Source organism: Melanostigma gelatinosum, assembly GCF_949748355.1.
Source record: "Melanostigma gelatinosum genome assembly, chromosome: 7".
Classification (NCBI taxonomy): Eukaryota; Metazoa; Chordata; class Actinopteri; order Perciformes; family Zoarcidae; genus Melanostigma; species Melanostigma gelatinosum.
The window spans coordinates 21,636,288-21,652,294 of record NC_136640.1 but is presented as its reverse complement, the minus strand read 5'-3'; the positions used below and the strand labels follow the sequence as shown (position 1 = coordinate 21,652,294).

At 44.3% G+C, this 16,007-nt stretch overlaps 1 protein-coding gene across 1 annotated transcript in view; it reads right to left on the bottom strand.

Annotated features, from left to right (window-relative positions):
• Positions 1-1,521: 1,521 nt before the first annotated feature.
• Positions 1,522-16,007, bottom strand: part of tyw1 (tRNA-yW synthesizing protein 1 homolog) — a 44,682-nt gene continuing 30,196 nt past the window's right edge. The window contains exons 15-16 of the mRNA XM_079272243.1: positions 7,617-7,784; positions 1,522-2,978 (exon numbers count right to left, since the gene is read on the bottom strand). Coding sequence (XP_079128369.1) covers positions 2,757-2,978; positions 7,617-7,784 — 390 coding nt within the window. The 3' untranslated portion in view covers positions 1,522-2,756. The remainder of the gene's footprint in view (positions 2,979-7,616; positions 7,785-16,007) is intronic.

The following is a 16,007-nucleotide window of genomic DNA, read 5'->3' as shown; positions in this document are numbered from 1 at the left end:
TAGGCACTTCTGGAGGTTGGCTCCATAGAATCGTAGTCGTATATATACACAAACACACACATATATATATATTATATATATATATATGAGTGACTGTCCACTGACATGACAACCACTTTCGGTGACTGCTAGAAGACACTGTGGCATAGATTGCTCTGCAACCTGTTTCCCAGTGTTCCTCCAGGCACTAGAGCAATTACCCATCATCCCCCGGGGCATCTTACACCATCTCCATGCAGGTTGTCTCTCCAGAAACGTGCAACCTGCTGCTGCCATTTATCTCACCACACAAGCCGGGGCATCATGGAAACACCTGCATGTAAACTCGCAGTCAATTTGAATCTTTAACCTTTATTTATTCAAGGAGGGTTTGCATGCTTGTTGTTGTTTTTTTGACACAGCAGTGTTTTACTTATCAACTTGTCCCACCTTGTTTGCAGCTGTTCAGCTGTGCTTTGTGCGACCTCACATACTAATCAATTCAATTCCAATGAGGGCCAGTTTGTATTTGCAGTGCATCCACAATGAGGTTTTACAGTTTATTACTTCTGTTTGATCGCTGGTAACATTTTGTCTAACAGCCTTTTACACAACAGCCTTCACCAACATCACCTTCCTCAGAGTGGAACATGACGGTTCTGCTTTCCTTACAAAAACTGGATCAAAGCACATATTTAATGCCAGCAAGTTTTGCGTGCATTTAAAAACATGTGAGCTGTTCAGAATGTGTCAGTCAAATGGAGCAGCTCTGGTCCGGCTCTGACTTTGTGAAGCAAAGGTGGAACATACGAAGGTTTCCAGGGAAAGCAAGGAACTCAGCTACATTATGGACAAAGAGAAAACTGCAGAGAGAAAGAAGACTGGGGATTTGAGAACAACATTTCTTATATTTGTACTCACAGTATGAGAGTAGAAAAGAGCACTCAGTGGAGCGCAGATCTCCCTCTCACAAACCAAGAAGAGTTGAATCTCACAGCTGTCCCTGCCGGCTCTCTTACAGTCAAGATGGCTCTGTCTGTAATAATAATACGTTTATGTGCCTTACCCTGTAATCATGTTATTGATAAATAACATTCATACACGTCCTCTCTAAATTGTGTCAACTATTCTATACTGTAAAGACAAATACTGTTAACTTACTGCCGATTCTCATTTCTAAACTGCAACAGGAGCAACAAATGACATCCAAGTAAACATTGACTAAACAATGGGAGCAGCTGTACAGTTGCATCTCTTTTGAGCTTCACCTCATGTCTCCATCCTTGTTCAGCTGCAGCCGAGAAAGCTTTCGCCACAATTATTATAGTCTGTGTCAACTTCACACTTTGTTGCTGGTAAAAAAAAAAAATGGAGAAGGAAAAATAATGACACTACAAAGACTTCCTGAAATACAGCATGACGGTGTCGTCATACACCGGTGTGTGTGTGTGTGTGTGTGTGTGTGCTGCATATGAAATTCACAAATGACAAAGCAGATTGATCCACATACATTTATTACAGTGATGGATCAAAACAGACCCAAACGTTCACAGATTAAAAAGAAGTTAAATGATTTTTACATCTGGATTTACTAAAACATCAGTAAAGGCTTTATTCTGGCATGCAGCATGAAGCTACACCTCCCCCCATGGTGCTCTTCTTCCTACTCGTACCTGATCCTGTCCATCAGACGGCAGTACGTTGACTTTATGCATACTTGTGCCCAGGAGCTGGGAGATGATACGAGACTTAACATTACCTGAGAATACGGTGATCTCAATTTTGTGTTCGGAGATGAATTTTGATTCATTCTTTCTCAAACTGCAATAAAAAAACTGGAATAAATTACGATCCCTTTTAGTGGCTTTACCTACTTTCTTATATTAAATTACGTTTTTTTTTTTTTAAATGTCATCCGTCGGTAGTGTAGCTGAAATACATCCAAACCGGTAACAGTCGTATCCAAAATGTTCTCATAGTTTACGATATCAAGTTATTAAAAAAAACCATATGATGATTATTCTTTTTTTTAAAAACATTGTCCACGTATCTACAGCAAACGTGTCAGAAGGACAGAACTAGCTGTAAAAAGCTGCGATATAGTCCACCATCCCGGCTCAGAGCGCTGAAACCAAGCAGCAGCGACCCTGCTGGGAATGTGCAACAGTGCAAAACATAAACAATTAAAATAGCACAAAGAGAGCGATAAGAAGCCGGACCCTCCCAGCGGAAGCCTTGAAGCTTCTTAAATACAACCTACTGAGCAGCAGGACGGCTGTGTGAGGGAGCGGGGGAGAGCTACTCCTGATATGCCAATCGTACAGCTGCCGGACACAAACCTAGATTATTAAGAAACTATTTCAGGAATGATGATGATGATGGAAACCACTCCCAGGTTCAATAAAACAGTGTACAGTGCTGCCATACAGCTCTACGGATCAGAGCCGTTGACATTTCTAATAATAACTCCTTCAAAGAGAAAGAGGAGTATCACAGATCTATGAGCCTATAGGAAGCGAGAGAATGTGAAGGGGAATGTCTGAAACATGTTTAAAACAATTGACAGTTTTTGGCTGATCAAGCCAATAAAACGACAGATCCAAATGAAAGAAAGAATGAAAAGAAGGACAAAGAGTGTGAGTGAGAATGAGGGCAGCTAAGGGCAGTAAAGAGAAACAGGAAACTCAACGAGGATAAGCATTGAAGCCTACTTTGTAAATGTGTTGTTTTTTGCTTTCGAGATTAGTCCCCGTTCTGTTCATCCTCTCTCTCATCACTCAGCATCCTGAAATGTCTTTGGTTTTGTGGCGGCGTTGGAAGCGTGTGTCGACGGGGTCGAAGCCTTGCTCGCTGGCTCCAAACTGAGCCCAGCCGGGAGTCTTGGCCATGTAGTCCAGGGCCGAGAAGCCCCGCTGTCCCCCGCTCTCCCCTTGAACCTGGACCAGCTCCTGGAAGCGCTCGTAGTCGATCCACGTCCACCACTCGCCATCCACCTTGAACTGAAAGCGCACACAAAGAAGGGGGGGGGACAAACAAGGCGGTGGAAGATGAGCGAGCAGCGGCCATCTGGGAAGTGTTTGTGGATCTGTACCTGGAAACCTGCAACCTTTTTACAGAATTGAGAGTTTGTAATGATAACAGATCTTTCCTTTAAAAACACACAATGTGCCAGTAAGGGAACACAGAGTAACAGAATGCTGCTTCTGTTCTTCAATTAGTTCATCCGTCTTTAAATTCCACATCCTCGCTTCTCCTCAGATCTCTATCAATCACTGCTACACCTTCACCCGACTCACCCGAAACAGTTTGTTTAAATCATTTGTGACTGGGTGCAAAATGGTGCCGTGTCGTCTCTCAGGGACGACTGTTGTGCTTTTAGCTCTCAGCGTTTAGCATTTTAAGGGTTCGTGGCCCCGGACCCCCGTGTGCGCACCGCGGCTTCCTTAAAAACCTCAGACTCACGCCCAACTGTAATTCACACGACGGGAGGGGAACGGAGCGCCAGTGTTACATCACTGATGTTCTCAGAAGAGCAGCAGCTCAAAAATGACACAAAAAGCAGCCATGAAGGACTCGCATTTATTTGCAGAGCGAAAGACGGAGATGGCGGCCCGCTGAGGGAGTCGAGGCGTTGAGCGTTTTGAGCGCGAGCCATTTTGCGGCCGTTAAGAGAGCAGCGACCCACTGCATTGCTGATGAGGCCTGGGAAAGAGAGGGGGGGGGGGGGGGGGTAATGATTCCAGTAATGAGAAAGGAAGATATTTGTTTGGCCGGCATCTTGGCAAACACGTTCGGTCTCTAGGCAACAAAGCGAAGCTGTGCCGTCTGCGACGAGAACACGGCGGCCTGTTGTTTTCACTCGCGGAGCCGATCACGGCTTCTCCTCCGAGCGGCGCCCTCGTGTTCTGTATGAGCAGAGGTCAATGAGCTGTGCAGCACTCTCACACATTCACAGGGAACTAATGGAAGACCATCACGTCTCATCTCAGTCTGCTACACTGCGGAGCTTTGCTCTGTAAATTACATTTCCCATGCTGTCATTGGAGAAACAAACAAATAGGGAGAAACACTTTGATTGAAATATGTAATTTTTTTTGTGATAGCCGACCCCGTCTGTGCCGCATGTTGTCGGCATAAAAGAGATTCTTTATTTCTTTTTTTGCATACATCCTTCAGATAATTTCAGACTGAGACCCAACATTTAGTTTCAAAGCCAATGTCGTCTTCTCGTCTATAAGCAGAGACACAAACATCCACCCAGGAGCTAAATGATGCCTTCCTGCCATGTTGTACAGACCAGCGGCAAGTGTGGAACAGCCTTTCATGCCATCAGGTTGTTATTACGAGTCAGGGGAGAATTTCTCCCATGTGGTGATAAATACTACAGACCTGTCAGCAAAGTGGTGACGAACCAACTGATTCAACCAACTGAGAAAGATCTCTAGAGACACACTGTATCTGGTGTCACTTGTCAACAAACCACCTTACTGTATATAACTTGATGAGAACAGCAACTGTCGGTTTGATTTCTATTTCCCGGGCAAGTACGCAGGGAACGATGGCAATTAGCTTGACGATTAGTCGACTAATTGATTTGTCAATTTTCAGAAATGAAAACAATCACCAGCTTTTTTGACAATCGATTTGTATTCAAATTGTTCGTGCTAAATGGCAGAACATGCGGGTTTCAGCCCCTCAGGTATGGATCTCTCCTGCTTTTCATCGTCGTCAACCGAATATCTTTTGCTTTTGGAGAGTTGAAACAAGATGTTGAAAGACATTCCTTTGGACTTTGATGGACATTTTTCACTATTTTCTGTCATTTTATTGATCAAACGATAAAAAAGAATCGCTCATGAAAATATTCAGTGAGTTGCAGCTCATGTTAGAAACTTGCTGTCATGGTCTGTCAGCTAGATTTCTGATGCATATTTGAAGACATTTTTGTCCCTTACAGGAACAAGAAACACGAATAAATCGAACAGGACGCTTGACTGCAAAAAGGGAGACCATCACTTGCACTTTGAAACACAAGAGGTCGACTGATTTGAGAGTCAACAGGGTAGAGACGGAAGGAAGAGGACGGAGAATAAGGACGATGGAAGGAGAGACGAAGGAAGGGAAGATGAAAGAGAGAAAAGGCTGGAAGAGAAAGTAGAACGAGGGGCGAGAGAGGTAGAGAAATGCCCATCAACGGGAAGCTCCTAATGATGATGATGTGTCAGTGCAGGGAGGATCTATGGCTCTACACACACACACACACACACACACACACACACACACACACACACACACACACACACACACACACACACACACACACACACACACACACACACACACACACACACACACACACACACACACACACACACACACACACACACACACACACACACGAAACCAGTGTGCTTTCCTGTGATGCATTATAAACTCTGCTGTTATGTAAGTTAACTAGGAGGACTTCATATTCTGGGTTGTCTTCCTGATGAGACTTTGTTTTGCACGAAGAGACATTCAGGACGCCGAAGACACGCACCAGAAAAACATCAGACAGAAGGAAGCTAAAAACGCCTCTCGTTCCCAAACTGCTGATGACCGGCCAAAAATGAAGAGTAAGTGAGTCAACGTAAGTTGTCAAAAAAAAAGATAGATGCTGCTTCAGAGCAGCGAACACTAACACTGCGATCTGCGTGACTGAAAGCAGGAAGCGGAGCGATGTGATGAGAGCGTAGATTAAGAAACGGCGACAGTTGTAGGCGAGAAGGTGCAAATGAATTGAGCGGCTGCACAAATGGTCCCCGTTGTGTTGGTGTTGGGTGAGAGGATGATAGAGGGATGAAAGAGAGGAAAGAAGAGAGGGGTGAAAAGAGGAAGGTGGAATCAATTCTGTGAAATATCGATCGAGTGTCCTTGCTGGTGTGTGAGGAATAAAGTGAACAACTGGATGTTTAACACCTCTTTTGTCTCAGGCAAGTGTGTGTGTGTGTGTTTTCAAGAAGGTAATGAGAGTGACGATGATGATAGTGACGATGATGATAGTGACGATGATGATTGTGACGATGATGACGATGATGATGTTTGCGTTAATCTCATTTTAAGAAGGTAATTAGCAATTACAGAACCGTCCTAATTTAGGTGTTTCCCTAGTTAGGAATCCTAAATTAGGACGGCATAAACCATGTCCTAAATGCTAATTATTTTTAAAATGTCAGCAGCACTGTAGGTAGGTCTGTCAATGACTATGAAGAAAGGAAACAACATTAACGCAGAAATATAACGATTGAAAGGCTACTCAAACTGTACAGTGACGCTTCAAATTCCCCGGAACGTGTATTAATGGGTTTATATATATATATATATATATATATCCACAATGAGTAGCCTACCGGTAAGACACAGGCAGTCTCGTGTCCATTGTAAACATAGATGCAGGACAAGTGTAGAGAAGACCAATTCTTTATAACTTGGATTTTTACATTGTTTTGATCTCACAGACGTTCAACAGTTGAGTCCAGTTCGGGGAATATTGCTGTTTGACAAAACTTCAGACGGCACCAAATCCATAAAGATCTGTTATAAGACATTTAATCGTTTCTGATTGGGACTCTTCACACTATTGCGTCTCTGACCTCAAATCACACACATTTAGGCTCCTCTATGCGATCTTCTTTAGATAACTAATGGAACAACTAATGTGTTCTTTCTTTACTTCCATTCACTGAGCGTCCCCTGAAACCACTTGGAGCTGTTTTTTTCTTGTGATTTTTTGCTTCTCAGAAAAGTAACTCTTGCAGCATTTTACACGAAAACATAAAATAAGCTCCGACACCGTTTGATAGAAAACGAAACAACAAACAGTATGTGGCTTCTTTCTCTCTGCTGTTATCCCTCCAGCCACTGGAGCACCCGGAGGGAGAGGAAGAGCCCACAGAGGTAAATAAACCTGGAAGAAGTCCCACGAAAACAAAGGATTAGGAGTACACTAAACTGTGATTTCACATCAAGCACGATGTTCATGTGTGTGTGTGTGTGTGTGTGTGTGTGAGAGAGGTGCGGCTGTCAGAGAGCGCCAACATGGCAACTAATCATCATTCATTAATTATTGATCGTCCTGGCAGAACCCACCACTGACTGACTGTCGGAATAAACCGCTCCGACAGTTGCATATTTCTAAAGGAAAGCAGAGGGGAGACTGAACTAGATGAATAATAAAACACGACTTTAGAACCACTAGGAACCTGCAGTGCGTTTCTGAGCTGTCTGGAAAGCCTCTCTGAAAGAGAATGGAGACGGAGGATGTATGTGAAAAGGAGCTGCCGCAGAATATAAACCCCGATGCAAAGCGGATCACCACTTTATTCATTGTTATGTGTGAAGGGACGCTCATGCGGTATCCACAGTCTGAGTCCATGGACAACGTTGATAACTTAAAAATGTGCACAAACAGTGAGCTGCACCAAATACTGTCAGCTCTCAGAGTAAAAACAGGATAAACTCGTCTCATACGCTCTGTTTTTACCAGCCAGTCCTGCTGTGTTTAGCTCAAGCCTTCGGGCTCACTGTGTTCGATTGGTTCAGAGTGCAGATGTGGTGCGCTGGGTCATGTACGACCCTCCGACGGCGAGCTCTCTTACCTTGGTGTGCGCGATGAGCAAACAGTTGGAGTGCTCGTGTTCGCAGGCGATCTCGTACTGGGGCAGCATGTCGGCCAGCTGCTGGACGAAGGCGACCACTTCCTGGTGCCAGGGCACGTTGGCCATGGTCAGACTGCTGGCGGCGCTTTCCCCGCAGTACGTCACTCCCTGCACACACACACATGAGCACGGGGTCAGGGACAGAAAGCAGCACAGAAGAGACCAAAGGGGGCTTTGCAATTCACTCAGCCGTGGGAAAGAGAAACTCTGCAAGTAACAGGCCCGACCTGCACTGGACCGTTGGGCCTGATGAGGATATATAGAATACATCTATAACATATAGAATATCACTTCTACGTGAGGGATCATTTAAAGGTTCACTTTTAGTATCAAAGACAACGGTAACCTTAATAGTGCATTTGAAACATCAAACCTAATAACATACCGATACATTACAAACAAACTCATGAACTAATGAAGATATAATAAGATGCAACTTCTTTGTGCTTCTATTATTATATATATCTATATATATATATACATATCTATATATAGTCTTGGGTGTATGACTGACTAAAAGGCTTCGCAGCAGCAGCAGCTTGAGAGTTGACAGACATCGTCCCATTGAGCGGGTGTGAGAAACGGTGCAGGAAGCGGTAAACCATCTGGCCTCGGCCATGAAAATCAATCAGGCTGGACGCTGAGCGCTTTCTGATCAATAGCGGCTGTGCTGTGCTTACAGGCCATGAGGACGGAGAGCGGCACTGAGGAGGAGAACAGCAGCTCCCCATGGCAGAGACAAACTATTGACGAGTTGTGGGCGGAGAGCAGAAAGGTGTGGGGGGGGGGGGGGGGGGGGTCTTTGATGCCCGCTTCGTATGACCCGAAGGACTCTGCAGGAGGCTCCACACCAGTACCCTCTGATATGCAAGGATCATTTATTGTCGTTATGCAGGATGCATGACGGTATTCAGCCGTAGCCCATTTGGTAACACAACAAACTCTGGACTAACAGCAGCACATTCCTGTAGCGCCTTTTATTGTCTTTGCATCATGAGGAATGTAAACAGCAGCAACACAAACTATTATCTGGGCGGATGATGTGGCCAACATCTTCACATAAAAAATTCATACACGAGGAAAACATTGTCCATCAGCTTTAACTGTGTTTGAGCCCCAAGCATCATGATGTAAACACAGAGTCCACCAGAGTCCTGATCTCTGTCCCGCTGTCCGCCCGTCAGGTGCAGCGTGATCCTGGACCACGACGGATCCAGGTCTCTGTGAAGACGTGGGCTCAACAGTCACCGACCTCCCGCTGCTTTCAGCCATCGTATTTTTCTTCGACCGGCCATCAGCAGCATTGCTCATGACTGTTTTTCAAAATCTGGGCTATGATATCAATTTAGGTCCCTGAAAAAAAAAAATCATATTTAACCCGGCCGGACCTTTAATTGCACACCAACAATATTGGTCGCAGCCTTTATCTTTACACACAGACACACACACACACACACACACAGTGTCAGCGTGCTGTAATGGAGCCAAGGCAGCAGCTGCTACTTCACTACTGCAATTCTCTGAAGTGTTGACCAGAAAACCCCGTCTGATCCTCACCCAGTAGACTCATGGAAGAAAACAAGAGTGAGGGAGTGAGTGAGAGAGAGAGTGTGTGCGTGTTTCAGGAAAAGAATGTTTGTGAGCATGTTAGCGATGAAGCATTTAGCTTCTCCATTCTGTCTTTCTGTTACTGCATCATCTCTAAAAAGAACAACGGCAAACAAATGCCTTCATGCAGTGGATGTAGAGAAACCTACACAAGCCCATTGCTCCAGTGTGCTTTCATAACCAACCTCTGCTGCACAGCTTTACGCCCCACGTACTGGATCATATTCCAGTCTTGCTTTGAAATAATCTTTGGTGAAAACCAATGAAAGACCGGAGGTTATAAGCCCCATTAGCCAGAATTGTACAGAGATACAGTCACAACTGGATAGTTACTGTTACTGAGAGCAGTTTGTATTTTTAATGAAGTGGTGCTAAAATATGAAAAACCACACACAAAGAAACATTAAGTTCTGCTTTATTACGTCCTTGTCATTGCATATGTCATTTATTTACATGCATCTTTTTCTGAGATCGTTAAAACTGTTTTACAAGGCTGTGAAGAAAGACCCTGTGGATCTTCCCACTTCATCCTGCAGCACTATTCTGGCAAATAATCTCTATTCAGCTTCTGGGAAGTTGATTCTGTTCTGAACACTGAAAAAATGCAACGACCAGGGAAGATGAAAAACCAGATGTTTCACCAGATATCAAAACTCCAACAATCTGATTGCTGAGGCCGGTGTCCGAAATCAAATAATGGACTTTATACCCATGAAGGAAGTGGTTTGCCTGAGGAAACAAGAAAGACTCATTCCTCCTTTTGCCTCCTTACTCGCTTTCCTCTGTGGCAGATCACACACACAAAACAAAAAAAACATTCTTACAACCGTCTTCCATTGGCCCGGCTCCTTCACATCTATGTGACCCGTCCACTCGGTGGCCTGAGGGGATCTCTGCATCCAGTCGTGAACTGCAGCCGTTTGGTCAGTAAGCTTCACCACATACCTCTCTGCAGGAGCTGCTTGCGAATTCACCGCGCGGTGAAACTCAACACGAGCAGAAAGTGAACCGTATCTTTAAGGGTTTGAGACTCAAGAGAGAAAAAGGGCGCTGGACAGAAATGATGAGGGACCTTGGTGTTATCTCGCCCCGGAGGCCCCGCTGAATAAAAGATGAACTATCCGGGACTCGGTATATATCACCAGGAATGGGCCAGTCGTGGGGAGCGAGCGAGAGGAAGAGATCTCGGTGGGAATGAATGAACTGTATCGTTGAGGACGTTGTGAGAGGGCACACACAACCTACGTGTTTCTCCTTTAATGGACGTTATAAAGGCTGATCGTCAAGGCCCCCTCTCACTGTGCACAGAACAAAGACGTGTGCGTTTGACCTAATTTATCTCTGTACATTTACAACTTTACCCAACACCGTCGCCCTCTCCTCCTTTCGGTGATCCATTTCCTTGTTGGGCGAGTGAGGGGCCGTTGGCAGCGGAGTGGTATCGACGAGACACCGACACGATTAAGCACACATTGGACAACAACTGGACGGGGGACAGTAAATTGCACAGGATGAATGTGTTCCACCGTGTAAGATGACGGACTAATAATTAAAGGGTCAATAACAAAAGGTTACTGCTGCTGGTGACGGGGGACGAACACATCCCCAAGCTATACATCATATTTACAGACCAACACTTCATCTTAAAGAATACATGCACAACTCATGTCAATCTAATGTATAGATAGAGATATTGTGGTATATATAGATTTATAGATAATATATATATTGCACGCAACAGCGTGGCTAATAACTGTCCCGTACGGGGGAACGGGGGACTCGGTTGCCTGTTTGGCTCATACATTGCAGCTGGCAATAAATGATGGATTCAACCCGTTTGTTTATCGGTTATCATTGAAACCGGGCAGCTTGTGAGGCACTTCAACCCAAGCATGCACACTAACACTGCCGGTTAACAGTTGATGATCGGTTGTCGATGAGAAAAAACAACGAAATTAGCATCCCTAATATAAATAGAGAGCGATTAGTAGAGATGGATAGGTAGATAGTAGAGATTGTCTGAACACTAAACCAACATGAAACCGGGTCAGATAGGACATGAATTCCACTCGTCTGCTTGCCACAAAACCAGCTGTTCCCTGTGACTACGAGGGTTTAGCCCACATTCTCTAGAGTTAGATATAGTCTGTAGATAGATGCAACACTTGGTTTGTCCTTTTATTTGTTACCCATCTGTCTGTATAGAGTTAGGAGAAACCCACTCAACATTGTGAAAAAATGGTTCCAATAAGAGTAAACAAATAACAATTCAGGCAATTGCCGAAAATCGACAATGTCATTTGTTTCCTTTTCAGATGCTTTTATTTTCACACCAAATTATCATTTAAAATTCCTTGCTTTATGGCAGTGGGTATTAAATCTGACTTCATCTCCAGCTATATTAAAACACAGCAGATGAGCGTTCAACTACTCAAACAAAGGAGACCTCATATCCTGTATTTTAGCTTTGATGGGATTTACCAATTGTTTTTAAAAATATTTGTCCCAATAACTTAGTTTCTGTCTCTAATATTCAAACTGTGATCGCTCACAAAAATATTTTCTCCCTCGAGTCCCGAGAGTTAGACTTCAGACCAGCGATGTCAGTGAATTTGCATCTGGAATAATCTGTCTAAATTTCGACCTACCTTGAGATTCATTTTTGTAACAGTCTTTCAAAGTCATGTCAGATAACAGTTTCCATTACGTTACCCTCATTATATTGCATAGCTTACTTTATTATAGCTATCCAAGCCATACCACAGCGCTGACACTAATGCCCTGGTCTCCCATCAGTCAGGGCTAATTTGAGCGAGAGCGACTCGCTCCATCACGCTGCCACCAGTCCATCCGGGGACGCACTAATCACCGAGCTCGTGATGCTGCGGTCGATAGCTTGCCCGAAGCTCGGCAGCCGGAGCGGCTCGTCTGCTCAGTAAAGAACGATGCGCTGCTCATAGGCGGCAGGAAGGGAAGAGGAGGGGCCAGAGACATAAGAGGCATTTAGAGACGAAAGGCTAGAGAGCGATGAGAAAGAGAGGGAGTGCTCAGCCTGACAGCGACCTTTCATCTGTTGCCAGTGAGACTGATTAAGAAATTGATTGTCAGGATTAGAGGAAGATTTGACTCTGATTTTCACCGTCCTGAAGATCAGACTTTGAGGAAATTAAACTCTAAACACAATTTATGAAGACGGGGAGATTAATCTTTACCAACTGTAGACCTGGGTTTTGGACAAATGCCAGGCCAAAGGTGGGTGTTAAATATGAAATTAAACACATCGCTGCACCATCGCCAAAATGATCATTTGCGAGAGAGTAGCACTAAAACGCCATTCATCTCTTCATTTATTTTTCCACTAAAAAGGCCTATTAAATGTCAGAAAATGGTTAAAACAGGTTAATGGGCGGGTCCATTAATTCTTACATTTTATATAATTATGTAGCTTCCCAGTGCTGTTCATGTGTTAAAATCAGAACATTCAAGTTTTGGTGGACGTTCATATGTTTTAGCGTTAGGATGCTGTTGTCCCCAAAGTGCTTCTAAAAACATTTTCCCACGTGACCTGACGTAGGCTTCTGCATGACGATACAAACATACATCCACAGTCATGTAATACCCGCAGCAATTAAGATGGCGGTAGGCACGTTCACAGTTTAATGAAGTAGACAGAAGTCCTGGCACGGAAGCTAAGCAATTTACTGCTGTGGACACCTCGTTAGTTTGGATCCAAATGTCAAACAATAAACGAACCGACCGATCGATCGAGGCAGCGGCAGACCTCTGTTCTGTGAGGTAAAATGACTGTTTTGGTTCATGGAGTCTTGTGGTTGTAAAGACAGCTATACAACAGCTAAATTCTTCAAAATATAGTCCACACTCAACAGCTGTTCACCTTGCCCTCAGACGGGGAACTGAAGCGTTTATATTGCTCTCTTTAAAGCCACCAGACTCCATTGACAACTGGAATTTTACCTTGCAGCACATGGAAGTAGATCTACAACGTCCTTTGAGTTATATCCAAACTTAGCCGCTAATGTCGACTCAGCTAGTGCGAGCGTTCACATTAAAACATAACCTTATTAATTAGCTTACCGTGGCAACCTACCTCACTGCCTTTCGTTATCTGCTGAGTGGGCGTGTCCATTTACAAAGCAGGTTGACCTGCTCCAAGTTCTCAAATGACTTTTGTGTAAACTCAGAGATATCAACATCACGATGATGTAAAAACAGGGAAGCAGCAAATCTTTACATTGGAGAAGATGGAACCAGAGAATGCTCAGCACTGACAAATGACTTGCAATTAGTTGATTGTCATAATTATTGAATCTATTGACGGGAAACAGAGGTGTCTTTTGTGTCGTTCATAGAGGGGGTTTCTTTGTGCATGACTTTATGCTGATTGGTATCCATCTTCATATCCTCCAGGACATAAGAAAAATGTCAAGGATTGATTTGTGCCGCTCTTGTTCTCTTTGTGTAAAAAAAAACAAAAAACAGAAGCAGTGCATGAACAAAAGGGGAAAATGTGAGTGCAGCCGAATAATAACGTCTCAGTTCCTGTGTGCGCTCCCCGCACAGATGCATGTGATGGGTATCTCTGTCTGCCTGTCCAATCCAATGCTCCTGCTGTCTTGTTAGTGCTGCGCTCTCTCTGATGTAAAGAAATGCCATGTGGATCAATACACACTCCTACGAGAAATCTTTAATAGAAACGCCAGCGAAGCCTCAGGGGACAACTTAGATTCAGAAGTGTGCATGTGTGTTTTTGCCATCCCATGAACATCACATCATAAACCCCGTCATCAAACCAAGACTTTCTTTGAGCAAGTTGTTGATTATTGAAGTAGCATGTAAGTAGGAAAGATTAGCTTGATGTAGAGGAAAGAAGGCGATGGGGATCCTTTAATTGCCACACAGCAGGTCGAAATCATTTCTGCGCAGATAGCAAAAAAATTTGCTTTGACATTTACAACACATGGCAAACTTGAGTTCAAGAGCAGATTTAAACACAGTGAAGAGGATCAAAAGAAGCAGAGAGAAGGATAGGGGGAAGTAAATGAACCGAACATGGGTGCATCACTACACCACAGACATGTGAGGCAGACTTAAAGATGCTAGACACCAGATTCTCTGCTCATGTGGACATCAGTCCACTGTGTCTTTACCATCAGGCGGCAACCTCCGGTTTTGCAGAGTGAAGCCAATGCGGAAGTATCTTAAAACATGTATTCTCTCTACTGACCAGCAGGGGGAGACTCCTCTGGTTGCAAAAAGAAGTCAGATTGTATAGAAGTCTATGGGACTACTTCTCTCTTGATTTATTCCCTCAGTAAACATTGTAAACATGAGTTTATGGTCTCAATCTCGAGTTTCAAGTCTTCTTCAATACAGCATGATGTTCATTTAGTAAATTGTGTTAGAGTACGCCTCATGGCGGGCTTACTGTGATTGACAGGTCTCTGCCAGACGTATACGGCGTCACCACGGCACTCCTCCGCATTCCAAATATGGTCACTCCCGTTCATCGGTTGCAGGAAAAAAACCATCATGGTGCCGGCTGTAATGCAAGATGGTGATCTCGAGGATTCATAACGGCAAATCACAAAACAATGGGTGACGCCACGATGACTACTTCAACTGTTTTGTATACAGTCTGTGGTGTTTACATAGCAAATAGTTGTTTGCTGTTATAGTAATGCTCTGAATATTATATGCGGCTCATGGGGTAGAGAGGGTCGCCCGGTGTCCGCAGGGTTGGCGGTTCGATCCTTGGCTACTAAGAGTACCTGTGCCGAAGTGTCCCTGAGCAAGACACTGAAACCCCAACCAACTAAAAGTGCTTGTTTCTGCCCGACAGAAATTGTTATTATATGTGAGCTGATTTCACCTTGAGACAGACACAATAACAAACAGACCGGATCAGGCCGTCTGCAGCCTGATCACTCAATACCAGTCCAATTTCAAAAATGGTTGTCCCCATTAGTTCCTTAGACACAAAAACATGGGAAGAAATGTACATTAATAAGAAACTCTCTCAGAGAAACTCTTTGGAGGGAGTGAACTGGATGTACTTGAGGACCAGCGAGGACGTATTCCTCCATCTGCTGAATGTGTGAATCTGAAGTCTTACATACTGGACAATTAGCAAAGCTTTGTACACTTGTCTCCAGAGTGACAATGCAGAGAGCCTGGCTGCATCCTGCTGTCCCCGAGCAGTGCTGTAAATGAGTGACTACAGTTTAAGAAGCGGCTCACACAGCGCGAAGACGGAGGTTGAATTCGCGTGTCGGACAGACAACCTCAAGAACCACCAAAAAAACAATCAGGCATGCTTTTAAAGTTTTATCTAAATTGACGTTTGCAGGTGTCCCCCGGAAGCATATTTGCAGCTTGAACTGTCACACAGCGCTTCCCATTTTGTGTGTGGGTCATGAATGAAAACCTGTTTACTGCTGCAGTTTTCTGACAGTCTGATACTTTTTTGTAAATATAGCGTAAAACTCATTTGGACAAGCTATTCAGTTAAGCTTCGTCGATACTCGAGCGAGATGCCGCTGGGCGAGCCTCGGCAGACGGCGTGCGAGCTGCGAGCACACACACACACACACACAAAGGCCTTCATGCTCTACGCGCCGGTCGTTGCGTTATTATCCGAGACGCCAGAGGTCGCACAGCAAAATGTACTGCGCGTAACCGGCAAAACGCCATAAACCAACCTCC